Source organism: Hippoglossus hippoglossus, chromosome 23 (assembly GCF_009819705.1).
Source record: "Hippoglossus hippoglossus isolate fHipHip1 chromosome 23, fHipHip1.pri, whole genome shotgun sequence".
Classification (NCBI taxonomy): Eukaryota; Metazoa; Chordata; class Actinopteri; order Pleuronectiformes; family Pleuronectidae; genus Hippoglossus; species Hippoglossus hippoglossus.
Window position 1 is genome coordinate 4,012,929 of NC_047173.1, and position 16,668 is coordinate 4,029,596.

Genomic DNA, 16,668 nt, shown 5'->3' on the forward strand with positions numbered 1-16,668 from the left:
CTCAGCAGGTTGTTGGACCCTCCTTGTTGCCGGGAGATGGCTGACTCCCACAATGACCTGAGATGGCCTGAGCTTCAACTCTAGCTGGGTTGAAAAACAGGATAAGTGCTGCTTATTCCTGGCCCAGGAACACAGGTGTGAACTGTGACTGTGACCTTTCATTCCACCTTGGACAGGGCAGGAGTTATCTGCCTGAATTGCTCCCTTGTAAAAAACTCCCATCTGTGTAAACACTTCGCAGAGAGCACCGACACAAACCCCCAAAGCCTTCTTGTAAAGACAGATTCTGTATGATTTCGCCATCATTGCTACCAGATGGGTTAAGCCAGCACTTTATCAAAGCTTCTTGAGGTTGTGACTCCAGTCTTGCAAGTGTTTCATCTTGTGAGTCATATCCTGCCTGTTCTGTTGCCATCTCTTGATGCATGGTGATTTTGTCAAGGGAGACCATTGGGAATCTTTGTTCGTTTTACAAGCAAGAAGAAATTCAATATTAGAAGAAAGAGACCAGACTTTAGTTTTTTCGTAATAAGAATTATTAAATCATGTTCCTTCCATCGCTGAGCTTTTTCCGTTCACCATGAGTTTTAAAATGTATGTTTAGGAGGTGGGTGGTTCTGGAAGCATTTTTCCTCACTACCATTTCAGTTTCCTTTTAATGAAATCTCTTCTTATGAAATCAAAATTCTTCAACATAGGAACACAATAATTCGGAATGTTTTTACAGTAGTAAAACAAGCTTCACGCTGTAAACGAAGGAGCGCGAAGGAGTGCGAAGCTAGTGTCAAGTTATTGGATATTTCTCACCAAACCACCATTAACGAGACAAACTTCAGAGAGTGAGTTTTTGTCATTGTTGGAGTTTAGAGTGTGAGCATATGGCTATTTCCTGGAAGCACTCCTGATCTGAATGGGAATTTTAATGCATGTTATCAGTTTGTGATTAAACACTGGAAGCTGCATAGGTTGTGCCAAAGTTAGTATTTTTGCTAACTTAACTTATTGAATAACTAGCTAACATATCTTGTCAACCGAGCCAACTTTTCCGAGGCTGCCGGCAACAACACAAACTACTCTGAAGTAGCAGGGTTATTTATATTTAAAAAAAACTTGACCAACATCTGAAGTTTAAAGTTTTAACTCATGTTAATGTGAGAATTGAATGTTAGAATTTTAACTTTCTCAGGGAATATGTGCTAAAACATTTGAATATTTTTCCCTTTATGACGAAACTGCTACACCAATGATATACAACCTGTTGTACTCCCTGTAATTTAGTGCTAAGTTGAAAAACTCATGTAAACTGATACATAAGACCTGTCAGAAAGATGTTCAGACTTTGCGACGAGAGCGTTTTAAAGAGCAGGTCTGAAGCTGTGCTGTTTCTCCAGTCCCTGCACGTACACCCCACTGTGTCCCAGGTGTGCTCTCTCTTCCAGGATAAACTGCGTCCTGTGACGTAAATGAAATGTCACAGAGAGCCAGAGGCGGAAGTGGGACGGCGATTTATTGCTGTTTGGCCAGAGGCATGAGGAGCATCTCTGAGGAGTACCAGTCTTGACACTGAGACTCATGGGACTGCCTATTTCAGGAGCCATCACTCTGTCAGCTGCACACCAGCAAATCGGTCTTCGTCCACCCCCTCTGTGTATCTGTTGCTAAATGTACTGACAGGGGGCATGGCCAGGATGATTTATCCGGCCCTATTATTCTTTCTAAAGGTCTTGGAAAGAAACAAACGCAGTAATTTTCCTGGCACCAAGCAATTTATCCCTCATAATTCAAAACCCTTCACTGCCTGCAGGCTGCTTTGGCAGGAGAGAGAGAAAGTGTCACGCCAGACTCCAAGTGTCAAAAACAAAAGCCAGTCAGCCAGGTCATCGGTGCGTGCTGCTCTAAAATCAACTAGATCAATATCAAAACTGCTTTATAGTTACTTATTTTCCAAATATTCTCACCAGAAATGTTATTAATGCACACATCTGATGCAGTATTGTTGATGTTATGATGCCAAGCTGAGTCAAAGGAGATATGACTGTAAGTAGCCTTTGAACATGGGCAGAAATCACTATTGCAATATTTTCCCCATTAGTATTCTGAGCAGCTGCTGTGCCACAGGGAATGAGATCCAACTGGTCGGCGGAAGAGTATCTAATACCCACAACATACACAAACTTAGACAGCCTTTTACTGAGTGTATGCGGCAAGACTGTCCTAAGCAGTTATCCACACTTTTATGTCTGTAATATGAGATGGTGCAATTATTGTTGTTTAGTACACTGTACATTTAACTTTATTAATAGATTAAACTGCAGTCAGATTATTCTGAGATGGCATCAAGCAGCAATGAGTTATGTTGAACTGAGGCTCATCATTACCATTATACAGTGGAAACTGCTTATAGTGATCATGTTTGTCCCGGGCCAAATTATCACTACAAGCGGTTGATTACTATAAACAAATTGCTTAGCTTCTGTATCATAGTCCCAGATCTGGAGGGAAAGGTAACATTGCGCACTGGCGTATTCGAGTTAGCTGACTTCTCTGAACCACTACAGTTTAAACGTATCAGCACTGATCATCACATAATGATCGATACTTTACTTCACTGAGTCAAATCTTTCTTTATAGCTGTGCATTAATTCATCAGCCCGTTCTGCTTGTTCTCTTCCTCTCTCTCGCGCTGACATTTGTACTCAGAATACTGAGTCAAATTCATTTGAAGTAGATTTTTGGAAACAGCTATTGAATGCACACTCTCTACCTGCATGATATCATACTATGATTTTACCATGTTGACCTCATGGGTTATTTTAGCCAGGCATTCTGATTGGTCAGAAACCCACGAACAGAGCTTCTGTGTGTTGTGACGCCAACTTACACTCATTTCGTGCTTTTTAAAACATGCACACTGCTTGGAGTTCTTACAGTTCACATGCTGTATAAAGCTGGTACACATAGTTACAATACCCCACATTACAAAAATTCATCAGTTGGATTATTGTTGTGCTGTATTTTTAGAGGAAAAAAACAAATCTATTTTTTCCTACTCATGTTTAAAGAAGGTGCTGGAGTTCTGTCCTCGGGGGGAAAAACCTTTCAGTTCCTGGTAGCTCTGTTTCTATTTTCTCACCTTAAAACCTAAACAGGCACAAGTTGTGACACAGACGCCATCATGGCTACAAGATTGTGATCATCCGGTTCTTACATGTAAGAGGTGACTAGCTTTAATTTAGAGTGCAGTCTGTCTATGCTGGTAATTGCATTCTGCTGAGATGTTGCACCTGATGTTTCCTCAGGAACAGATGTGGTGTTGAGTCGAGCACCATGTGAGCAATCCAGAGCCTCTGACAGACTGTGTGCAGCCAGGAAATGAAAAGCACCTTAGAGAGGAGGCACGATGCCTTTGTGCCCTATAATTACAGTGTATGAAATTAGCTCAATCAACATCAGTGTATATGGAAACCTATTCTATATTTTGCACCCGGGCAGGAAAAACACTCATAGCTAGACAACACTAGTATATAGCATCACCTTGAGTTCAGCTTTTAATCACCCAAACTTTACAATGTAATCCACACATCCACTGAATAAATATTTAATGTCTGACTTTACTTTTGTGATGTTTTTTTCACTCGCATTTGATGCATTATGGAGTGTGGCTAATTCTTTACTTTTTTATTTTTTAATATATTTTCAATGTAATTATGCTGGTAGTGTTCCTTGTTTTTACACCTTTTTAATATAGCATTTTCAAATAATTATGAATATTTATTTGACCAAAATCTCATATCCCATTAAAGTTTATTTCATATCCAGATAGTCTTTTGCCATATGAATAGACGCAATTCCTTTGCTTATGTAAGTTTCAAAAGCAGCAGTTACCTCCTTCCATCTTGAGGTCATATGGGGGGTCACAGCCAGAAGCATCATGCAACGTCTAAGTCTGGTGTTTTGTTCTGAGCACTCAATTGTACTTGTTGTACTTTGCTGTCAACTGTAAACTCATTCCATACTGTTTATTATGATGTTTGTAGGGGGTGGTAAAAGAGGTTAGTGGTGTTTGAGTCTGATCTGCAGCATTAGCCCTGCAGCAGAAGTGGCCTTGCTTTTAGATATGATTTTCTTGTAGGAGTAAATACAAATTAAAAATTCTCTTCTTCCCAGAAAAGCACCAGCTGATGTTTTTACATTTGATCTAGATTCACTTTAACCCGCCTGGACGGAAATGAGACACAGTTACTGAACTTTAGAGGTGTCAGTAAGTGGATTACCAGGTTAGCTGATTCCCCTGAGTCCTCATGCTAAGTTTATAATCACATACAGGCTGTAGCTGCAGAGAGAGGTTTTTAAACATGTCCTCTAGCTCTCTGCAAGAGAAAAAGTAGTTGTGGTGATTCATAGCATTGATCGTAGCAGCAGTTGTACTGTTACCATTGCAGTAGGGATAGAAAAAGAGACAGCGGCAGTATTAATGGCAGCACCAGTGGTCATAAAAACAGTTATCTGATTGTCTTACCAAGTGTTGGGTCGTACTCCCAGATGAAGCGTCTGGTTAGAAATCTCACCACCAAAGCTGTAGAGAACAGATAAAAACATGTTGAGGATATGGAAACTGTTCAGATTCTTCTCCATGGCTTCCAGAATTTATTAAGTAGAAATTACGTTGGAATAGCAGGATTCTGTTTAACTGTGTATTGAATGAAAAATATACCTGAAGTGCCCGACTGTCGATTGATAATTGTGCTGATTATCAAGCTTTCGGGCCTAATATGACATCCACTACTTCCACAGCTAATCAGCTATGGATAAGCTCCCAAGAGGCCACAAGATCCAAAGCACTTCATCAGACTTTTCATCTAAATGCTAATTTGAACAGTTCCACATCATTAAGGCAGAGTTCAAACAGCCTTCAGGATGAAGCATCGGCTCTCAAAGTTCATCATCAGCTGCATCTCTCACATGGGCTATTTAGTCTCCCCTTTACAACATCAGCCTTCATCACCAGTAACAAAAACAAAACATCCCCAGCAGGTCAGTGACTCACTCCCTTAATGGCTTACCGTCAACAAGTAATCTGCCGCATTGAAATTTTGATTTCCTTCATTTGACAGAATTAGGAGGCCTGTGGCTGTGTGTGGATCACACAGAGCTACAAACCAGTGTTTGCTGTTGAGTGAGACGACCTGTTATCACCACTTTGAAATGTGGTTCTACGATGGTGATGCAAAAGGTTTTAGGGAAGTCTTGAAGATTTAACAAAATTAAAATAAATTGGCACCCATTCAAGATGTAACCAAAACTAAGGACGTTTCTGCTTTCATTTTTCTTTTGTTTCAACTTCTCATATTTTTTTTAATATTCACCTTTACTGCAATTTTCAGATTTTATAACGTGTCTATGGGAGGCCTCTGTGGTAGTTCTATGACGCATGACACTGCATGTGTTTTGTTTTATGTTGTTAATATCGTGAGAGAAAATCACAAGAGTTAAGTGGCAAACAATTACAAGTATCTTACTGTGAAGTAGAAATAGAACCCTAGTGGATTAGAATAAGTCACAGAAGAATGAAAATGGGCAGGAGGCAAATGCTTACATAACTGTTTGTCTTCTCTAAAGAATGACCCTGCACATTTAGGCGACAAAATCAGTAGAGCATTAAAGACCGGCAGAGCCTGTCAGTTCACATGCTAATTCTTCCTCTTTATTTTGGTAGTATAAACGCTGCAACTTTCGGCGCAATGTTATTACGTGCATTGAACTTCTGGGCAATGGCGCATAAGTAGCCATGAACGTACTCTACTGGCAATGGGAAGAAAGTCAATCGTCTTTTTTTTATGGCAGGTTCACCTGCATTTAAAAAACTTGCATATACCTGCAAAAATTGTACAGGCAAGAGCACATCCTCCTCAACAGGACAAGGAACCACACTTTAAAAAAAATCTTTAAGTGAATTAACACCTTCCTGGCTTTTTCAGTCCCATACAAGAGCATTTTTTTGGGGCATTTTGCCGGTTGTTTGCTAAGACACATCAACAAGCAAATGTTCACACTTCCAGTCCACTTCTCTACAGGAGTTGTCATGTGCCTGAATGACTCCCAATGGGCCTGAGTGGTCCACTTGAGTCCAGGCAGGTATCTGTGTCCTTGTGATCTTATTGAGCTGCAGCTTATGGAAATGAGACAATGGAGAAAGAGCTCTCCCATTGAACTGGGGAAAAAAACATCCATCTTGTTTGAGCCTGTCTTTGCTCATAATTAGCCACAATAAACAATGGGAGGAAACCAATTATGTCAGCCAGAGCGTCTCTGCCACGTTTCATTACTTTTCTAAAGAACTGAAGTCCAGCATTTGAGCTCACGGCAGTGGTTGATGATTCAATTTGTCATTTGTATGAATGGAATAGCTACAGAGAACTTCACCCTGGTTTTGTTGTATTACGTATTTTCTGTTGCAGAAGGCCGATACCCGTTTCTTCTCTGACCACATTTACTTCTCTTGTTCGGTGCTGAATTTTTCCCACTGAGGTTATTTTGTGCCGTTTCTGGTACAGTGGCCTGGATTCCAGGTAGACAGAACAACCAATGGGGTGTGAAGTCCTTTCCTCATTAGAGGTAACTGTATCTCCTGCTTTTCACTGCCACTGGAAAGAAATGTACACATGGAAGAAAGGAGCCTTTGTTATCGTGCGTCAGTATGGACATTGTGGCCCAGATTCACTAAAGGTTTGCACAAGGAATAGTGTGCTCTGAGCTGACCAGATAACAAAGACAGGCAAATGTGTGCAGTGAGAGGAAAGCTGAGATCGGTGCTGGTTAAGAAAGAAGAAGAAGAAGCCTCTTTGCACTTGTCAGTCAAACTGCTTCGAAGTCCTCAGTTTTGTTGTTCGTTTTCCATTTTAATTGAAGGATTATATTGAGAGTTAGCTGAGCGGTGATCAAATTTCAGATCAGGTGGCACAACTGTAGTTCACCTGGTTAAGCAGCAGCCCATCATCCCAGCCCTGTCTGTCTCCACTGACTGTCAGTTAAAGGCAAAACCGCTATAATAATTATTAAACCCAAAATTCTCATCAAATCAAATCACACGTCGTTCAATTGTGCTTATAATAAACTTGCTGAATGACGTGAAAAAAACAACATACAATCAGTAATAGATTTAGAAGATTCTGACCAAACACTGTACGATAACCCTAATACCTGTGTGGAGGTAATGCTAGTGTTCCCCAACCCTAACGGGGATTGTGTGATATATTTTGTCATATTCAAAATATTGTCAATAATTGTCTTTTAAGTTGCATTAATCAATGTTTTTAGGTCAACTATGGATGAAATGACCTTTCACCTGATTCTTTCATCAACAGCATAGACTAGGTTAGCAGTCAAATAAATTGGTATGTAGGAGCTAAATAGACACATTTTCTTCAGCACTTGGTGGAAAGCAAAGCGAAGCTACATTTCAGACTTACTTTTGCCAAGTAGCCAGAAACACAACTCGGGGTCAGTGGTAATCTTGCTGTATGTCAGATGGATTACACATTCAGTAGGTAATTGTTTTCCAACACGTTGTTGGGTCAATCACTGACTCCTCCAGTCCACATTCTGAAGTGTCCTTGGGCAGGTATGTGTCAGACCAGACCTACTTAGACTAAAGCAGCTAAACCACATGCTGCATTGAGCCAGAATGTAGTCATTGCTCATGAATTCAGCTTTTTAATTGTTAGAGAGAGAATATATTATTTGTTACATAGACTCATCAGTGTTGAATGGTTTTATAGTTTGGCAAGCCTCTTGAGTTTAATGTTGAGGTAGCAGTGGGCAATACAGTATCAGCAGGGTGGCTGAAGAGAGCTGTTCTGACAATCACCTGCACTGACAGGTCTCCTGTGACACTGACACCATGCGCAGGAACAGATTTTCTCACCTGAAAACTGACAGATGTTGTGTTTGTTCCCTGATTTCTTCTTCCTCTCATACAGTGTAGTGCTTACAAAATTACCTGCCATGTTAAATGCAGCTGGTCTTATATATAATATATTGCATCTGACAAAATCAATACCCTCTTGCCTTCTAGACCAATAGACCTAATATAGTGTTACTCTCATTCTCAACCTGCAAACTGGATTTTCACAGCTTGATATTCCCCAACAAATACTGTAGCTGAAGACTGAGCCGAAAGACTGATCCTATTTTATCAAATTCATCAAACAATCCCGACTTCAAAAGGCTGCTGTGAGTGAACGGATTGAGCAGTGCCAAGTTCTCAGATTTACGTCAAACACATCATTCACGGGAGGTGTTTGCCAAAAGCAGCTTTTGTCCAAAGTGACCTAATCACATTAGCGGCAGAATGTTGGACTGATTGCAAATAAAGCAAGAGCAATTAGCGGCGCCCATGGCCCTGCTCTGATCTGGCTTAGTGTTACTCATTGATTCCCCACGGCCATTAGACGGACACCCACGGCTCTTTGGTCACTTCGTCCACAATAACACCTCTTTACTGGCTGGCAAATAGGTCTCTCCCAGTGCTGTGCAGCTGCAGCCAAGTTCTGTACCTATTGTATTCATGTCATGTCATGTCATACAGGCCAGTTGTGCTGCTAAAACTGGAGTGGGAATAGTTGGACTGGGACTGGCTGAAAAATCAGGTGGCAGAATTAAAAAGTGCCAGTACTTTATGTGGGGGTAAAAGACTAAATATTTGGTCCAAAGTCAGACCTGAATCAGATTTTTAACATCTGTTTTACTGATTTGTATTTTGGGGAAAACAGCATTTTAGTAAAACCAAGCCAAACTGCAGTAACACTGTAGTGCACTATTGGTTCCCGCACAATCTGTGGCTGAACTTGTCTTCGCACTTACTTTGCTGTTTAACAATCAGCTGTAGAGTGTTGACCCAAGAGTGAAAGCCAGCTGATGAGATGGTAGCTATGGACAACATTAAGTAAAGCTAAATCATTTCCCTCTATCTCTTTTATCCGTAACTGAAAATTTTGACATTGTTAATTCATATCATTCCACATAAATAAATGAGACAGATGCAGAATAAAACTTCAGGTTAATCCTGCAAAAGCTAATATAACTAGCTAGCAGGGATGAAATGTTTACTGGTTTCCCTGTAAACCACACTAACATTCCTGACAGTTGGTGTTAATTATCATTAAAACTGGCTTTGATTACCATGCTTCAAAGAAACTCAGGGTAAATACTGTTTAGTATAAACCAAAGTTAACAACCGACTCCGTGAGGCAGAGTTGCAGCATGGAACGTGTTTTTTTTTTTTGTTTTTTTTTTTAGCATCAATGAAAGTATGTCTGAAGTGTGGTACTAAGCTCTGGAGTCATGTTTAGATGGTCACCTTGTCTGCAGAACATGCAGAGAGGAAATCACTGTGAAAGGTTGGGGAAAGTGCTTGCTAATAGCTTGTCAGTAATGTAAAGTTTTACCCACTTTTGTTAAAACACTACACATTGTTGTGTGTCTGCTGTACTCATTTGCTCATTGAAGAAAAAATTTGTCACACAATAACATAATTAGCTAATTTAAAATCCTGGAGGTGTCAAACTGGTTGTATAACAGTTCTAGTAGAAGAAACACAACAGACAACAGATGTTTTTAGTTGTGGGGCTCATTGCAAAGTTATTGTCACCATCTTCATAAGACTCATATGTATTTACGTAAGATGTGCATGGAGTCATTGGAATCCTTGCATTTAATGTGGTTACACTGCTTTTAATTAAAAGATATTGAATTGAACATCAAAATATTGTATTGATTTCAGTACAAAAGTAACAGTAGTAGCTTTGTAGTTACTGCCGTTAACCTTTGCAGTGTAGCATTGATGGAAAATATCCTGTCTGAATTGATGTGTACATTTATTGATGAGTAAATTTGTTGCTTGACTTACTTATACTGTCTTGACTGAAAACTATCAGTGGCTTCATAAATAACTTAATCTCTATTAAGCACATGAGAGCTCAGAAATATTAATAAATTATTAGTGGCATTAGCTCTTCGGGAAGACCTCGGGAAAAGTCCACGTAGTTGTACATGGCGCTCAGAAGTGCTGAATGATGTCCTCAGAGCTGCTGTAAATTTGCTCCTCTGCTGGCGGCGAACACTGTTTGTCTCATGTTTTTACGTGAATAGAAGAGAGGTGAATCATTAACCAGACGAGCAGTTTCTGGGGTTTTATTGCATTTCTGTCCGAAGAAATGCAGACGATTGCTGCCCTGCTGTTCTGTTGGCAGACACAAAGCTGCAATTTCCAAACGACGTGGCCCCAAATGCTTGTAAAGGGCCAAAGCATTAAGAAATACGATGTTTCGAGGAGTCCTCCAACATTTAATCGTTTCCGTAAATATGCTCCACATCTTATCCTTTACTCTGCAAAACACAATTGACAGTTTTGTTCCAATTATCTCAAGTAGTTTGGGATGGCGAGACTCATTACTGGCTATGAAATTGCTACTTTTGCTGCAGGCCCTCATCTCTAATCAATATCTCCAGCAGTTATTACCAGTTGTTGAGAACAGTTGGATAGATTACACTGCATTGTGCCGTGATTATTGATTTATGATTTCCTGGTAATCCCCTCAGCACATTAACAAGGACTGAAAAAAGGACAACACGTAAAAGTGCGGCAGTTTTGAAGAGCTCATTTTGTCAAAGCTCAGACATTAATTCTGAACATCTGTTTAACTTCAGAATTTACACAAGGAATAAATCACTTCCACAGAAGAATAACTTAAGACTCAACGTGTTGTGAACAAAGTACGAACACAGGAGAACATTGTTTGTAGAGGGCAGAGGCTGACGAGGAAAGATGGAAAACAGGTTCCTGTTTGTTGCCCCAGAGTTCTCACAAATTTCCTCAACTTTTTTATTAATGTGACGGACACAGAGTCGGAAAGTATCGTGATAACTTTGATGGAACAATGGCATAAGCATTCTTCTTTTCCCCCATAGTCCTTCTCACTATATAGATGGAAACATATTTTCAGTTTCTAAATGATATACAACCTCTGTCTGTCTATTAAATGCCACTGTTTTTCATTGGTGAAAATGCCTCTGTAGGAATATGGGATTGTTTCTTCACACACTGAGAAGTGACTATCCTGATGACAGAAGCAGGCAAACAAACTAGCTACAAAAGCACAAAAACCACTTCCTGAACAGAAGGTCACACTACTTTGCTCAGTCTCAGAGCTTTCCCAGAGTTCCTGTCACCACTAGCCTCTCCCTGGGGCACGTCCGCATCCCAGACTACCAATACCATGTCTCTCTGGGACTGCTTGATAGACAAAAGTGACATTTGTACATATCCCTTTGGAACAAGGACTTTTGGGAGGTCCTGCTGTACCAGGGGGAAATATTCCATCTCTGTCTTCTGCCAAATATAAATGAGATCTAGTCCGATATCTCATCATGCCAGTCCCTTTCCAGATCAGAGTGCAGCTCACCAATAAGGCTCCATTTATATTTATTCTAGGATTTTAACCAATAACCTATGAGAAGGGTTGTGGGAATTCTGAAGTGAGCAAAGTAACAATAACACACAAGGCAACAGTAAACATATCCACTCTGACAGGGCACTGTCTGGGCCAATCAGGGACAATATTTAACTTTGTGTAGTGAGCTGAGTTAAAGGGGAATTCTGTGTTTGAGCCAAACATCGCCTTTGAACAAGACATACCCGACGAAGCACAAATCAAGGAACCGACTCCAACATCTGACCAACCTTTTAGCACCTTTTTATGATAATTAAAAACACTATAACTGAGCTTTGATGAGAAAATGATGATGGCATTATGTCCTCAATTTTAAATTGAGTCCACTAACCCCTTTTCATGAATGCTGAATAGGTGATTTATATATTTGAGGAAAAAATTGCTTTCTAAGAAGTTATTAAAGCCCAATGACAAAGAAATGTAATTGGAGCTTGATATTCTAAAGTTTAACCATAAACTTTATTATAGATAACTGTAAAAAAAGAAAACAAAAAAAAACAACCGAATGTATAGAACTTGAATTACGAAAATAAACATAGGATGGACATTCAGTCTATCCTACTTAACATCTGTGTGCTCAAGCTTCTGTTTGATGCTGGCACACAGCCTACCATTTAAATTAGTTGTGCAGTAAACACACACATTAAACACGCTCCCTGCCTCACGAGATGCCATTTTGGCAGCTAGATTGGCTTTGCCAATTTCAAGCGATGTGCTCATAATAAATCAAACCACACTCGAACCATCATGCACTGCAGGGTTTTACTCTCCTGAGCTACTAATTGTTTCCTCTAATGCAAAGGGATTTGCTGCAATCATGAGCAGTGTAATTAGATGAGCTGGTATTGTTGGTAAGACAAACAAATTAGATCTTTAATAAAGCTCATTGTAATTCAGTCTAAAAGAATGGTCCTCATGATGAACATCCCAAAAAATATCACCTGGCTCTGCATTTGTCCTCAGCTCTACTCTGAGCTTTAGCATCTTTCAGTTCATTGTTTGGGTTTTCTGGCCAACAGCAGTAAACAACTTCAATCACAATGTCCTTACAGCTGCGTGGTGTTTCAATAGGAACAGTGACTATCGAAAACAGAACTAATCAGAGTATGTTAACAAGATCAATCATTAAGAGTAAAGTGGTAAAAAAGCTGAAACTGATTTACTGAAGTATAGAAAAAAGAGATGAGGTCAGATGAGTCATCCTTCACCATATTCTTGACTAGTAAAAGTTTGTGCCATACACAAAGTTGTTTTAGTTGGTAGAGAGTAGAGTCCAAAACAAAGCTAAAAGTAGAATAAATATTGGACATCAAATCCTCAGGTTTACCTGAGTCCAAATTAATGCTGCTCCATGTCTGCTGGGGGATGCAACCATAGACTGTATATAAAGATGGACGACACCTCTTAACTTTCTCCTACTATCCAGAAAAGAAACCAAAATATCTTGGATATGAATGCTGCCGTCTCAGCTTTCAATCATGAGGTTTCACCTCATTTTTATAGCATCAAATAAGTAATTATAACCAAACTTATCAGAAAAAAGTGAGAACTTGAACATCAGTGTGTAAAGAACTAACTTAAAATGAGAAAACCATTTGATGTGTTCTTTGATTTCCTTTAGTTTTTAGTTTGTTCCACGTCCCCTCCGTTAACATACTGGAGGCTCTTTGTTACACTGCAGCCAGTCATGTCATCCATCTTTTATATACAGTCTATACAGATGGTGTTTAGGCTGATTCCAAGTTGCCAACAATCAATTAGCGCACGTTAAATGAAAAAAAATCTCTACTTCATTTTACTGCCACTCACAAAAATACCATTAATCATGTTTAATTACTTCTAAAACATTTGAGGGTTTAACTCATTTGAATTCGATGCCTCCAGTAATATGAGCTCTCACATCTATTCAGTAACTACACAGAGGTGTGTCGAGATCTGACTCAACAAATGAAGTTATTTTGGTCTCCAAAGCAGGTGACGCAAACACCTCGTAGGAAGAAAACCAATTAGTTTTTGCTTCGCTGATTCACAAACGCAGTTGCCAGTTCATCCAGTTAAAAGCGCCACTCTACCTCATACAGTATAAAAGCTTCAACTTTTCAATGCACCTCTAGTTGAATACACTTAGCCTTTGCACTACGAAGAGGCATGCCCCTTTGTTTGAGCACAACAAGTCACAGTATATATCGAGTTCACTTTGAATGACAGTAAAGGTCAAACAAACTCCCCTGCGCTCCACTTTGGACGAGCTCCACAAGCTCACAATGGCAGCGGGGGGGGCAGCCATTCTCCTTAGGGCCCCGTGGCTCTGCAAAATGGTACACCAGAGAGGCTTTGATTTCACATCTCTGAAGATGCAAAAGGACAAAAGCTCGCAGTTGTGGGGTTAGAATGGGAAGGGCGTGAGGATTCAGACACCGCATTCATCCCTTTAATTTAGTCTAACAATAGCACCACAGCGCTATTCATAAAGAGCCATGTGTGAGGCAGATGGGGGCTGTGGTTACGGGCATGAAGGTAAAGACGTGTACAAGGAAAAGCTGAGCGAAAGGGAAGTACCTAATTTTACCAATAAAACTGACAACCTGTGTATTATAGCATTTATACAAATATCTTGTCCACACTGTAGCAACTGTAAGCACTGTTGTTTAGCAAGAAAACATCATTCTTTCTAACATTTTATCAGGCCTGTTACTTGTATTTAAAGAGGGAAAATATGTGATCAAATACTGCCTCAGAAAATCATCTTTGATTCTGCTTTTGTCTTTTCTACAATATAGTAGAGGTATACTGTTTTTGTTTTTGGAGTGATTCTGATAACCTTAACACACATCAAGTGTCAAAATTTAAGAATAAATTACTCCATATTCCAATGTAGGGAAAGGTCCATTTCTGTGATGCAAGCAAGATTGAGCCATAGTAAACAAAAAACAATTGCTCAGTTCCTTTATTAGAGTGAGTGGCCATGCTAAGTGGTAGCATTAGCCTATTTTTGGACGTTTTTAAAATGACGAGAAATATTTGACGAATTAGTTTTCATGTCTCCTTCTTGTCATTGTCCTTTACTCTCTCAAAATGATCCCACTCTCAGGATTTCCACACATATTGTGTGATAACCATCCAATAGTCTCTTGAATTGTCTTGTGAATGTTTTTTCCCCTGCGACCGACCAACCAATCACAACTTGATGAAGACTCTTTTCATCAACTGACATTTGGTCGATTATTAGGGGCAGTCCTAAATCAGTTACTGTGTTAAGTGTATTTTCTGTCACGTGAGTGTCAGGTGAACGTTCACAGTGGAAGTAGCTTTGCTTGATGCATATAACTGAGAAGCAGCAGAATCTTGAGTCTTTCTTTAAGGCAGTTGATCGGCATACTGGGAAATGCTCATCTTTTAATTTGGTAAGAAGATCTGTACCACCCTCTGTTTGGTAAATGCAGGTAACCATATACCAGTAAGCTTAGCTTAGCATAAACACTGGAAGCAGGTGAGAAATGCTAGCCCGACTCTGGAAAGAACTCAAAATCCCTCACCAGGATGTCTAAAACACATTTATTAACATCTGTATCTTATGTATTTAATTGATCAATGCAAAAACTTAACTGTGAAAGTAAGTTGCAGTATTATCAGTCTTATGTGCCAGACTATTTCTTGTTCCACGTATTCCTTTAACACTCTTAACTTGCTTTGAACTTGCTTTGAATCCTGTATAACCCGCACAACTAACCACCACAATTGGAACAGTGTCTCTCAAGCTGCTGTCGCCCAGATGTGTAGGTGCATTTTTGAGGGTGCACACATTCACTATTGTGTAGATTTGGCAGCAACGTGTGGTGGCATCAAAGCTGCATATAATACAGCACACATGGCATTTGACCAGCCAAGATAGATCTTAGTTTGACTTTTCTTAGACTGCCTTCTCTCACTGATGCCAGAAGGTAGTTATGGACTGAGAATCTAAGTCTCCTTTTATTAAGCCCCAAAGACTTGCAGAATAAAGTTTGAAATTAAAACTAGATAATTAAAAAAAGAAAGCAGATGTCACTTGTTAATAAATCAAATATCACTGAATATTAATGAGCCAGAACCTCAGCCGATAAGCAGCTTCCGAAGCAATAGAAGAAAATACTTAATGGATCCCTCATGAAATTTTAAAAGCACTGCTAATCTCAAGAGAGTAAGGTTTAAAGCAAGGAGGGAAATAACAGCGATGACTCACGCCAGTCGAGGACAGTGACGGACGTCAGGTAGCACAAGTGGAGAATGAACAATATGTGGAGGCTGGGAGAGTTGGAGGTGGGCTCTAAAAATAATTCAGCTGAAGAAAAAGGCATTAACATTAAAGAATCCCACCTTAATGTGGCATAATCATTTCCCTTTATGGGTCCACCACTTCATACGCGTGTGTTTCAAGAGGCGGCTGATTAATTGGTTTGCTCATATTAAACTGAGAAGAGGCACAGAACATTGGCTGCCAGGAACGTTACTCCAGAAATATCCTTTCTGGCAAAAAACAATATTTGTTCAACCTTTTGAGTGTGCAGAGCGAAGGAGTGCCGTTGAATAGAAACACAGGAGGAGGTCTGACACTGAAGCAGGTCGATCGGCCTTCAGAGAGCTCAACAGATCAGGTGAATGACAGAGACTCACCTTGTGCCTCTCTGAGGACAAGGGGAAGCTCCAGGCAGCGGGTAATGTGTTCATTATATGTGGAAGTGGAGGAGGATGGAGAGGGACAAACAGAGTGTTGGCACAATGAGGAATTTCAGCTTCTCTGACAGTTTAATGAAGCCTCAGAGCTTTTAGGGTGCAGGAACAGATGGACTACCTGCATCCAAAAAGTCTACATATAGCTATGGGTATAGACTGTATATAAAGGTTTGGACAACATGTCTCCACTTCCGGAAACAGTTCCTGGTGATTTCTGAGTTGCTGATATTTCTTACTGTTGCCAGCTAGAGAGACAGACTCTGCAAATGTTTGATGATGATCAGAATGAGAAGTCATTTTCAAATATGTTTCTGAGGAAATTCTTTGTACCACGTTTTAAACATTATTTTAAACACTTCTTTTGACACCCCACCCCACCCAAATATATTCCTGTGAGAAGTCTTCAGTTTTTATAATGACATACATTTTTAGTTGTTTGTACATA

General features: G+C 39.9%; 1 protein-coding gene across 3 annotated transcripts in view; it reads right to left on the bottom strand.

Annotated features, from left to right (window-relative positions):
- rerg (RAS-like, estrogen-regulated, growth inhibitor) overlaps positions 1 to 16,668 on the bottom strand; it is a 55,523-nt gene that overhangs the window by 3,664 nt on the left and 35,191 nt on the right. For all 3 annotated transcript variants that reach the window (XM_034577632.1, XM_034577631.1, XM_034577633.1), the window contains one exon: positions 4,520 to 4,576. In XM_034577632.1, the coding sequence (XP_034433523.1) occupies positions 4,520 to 4,576 (57 nt within the window). The remainder of the gene's footprint in view (positions 1 to 4,519; positions 4,577 to 16,668) is intronic.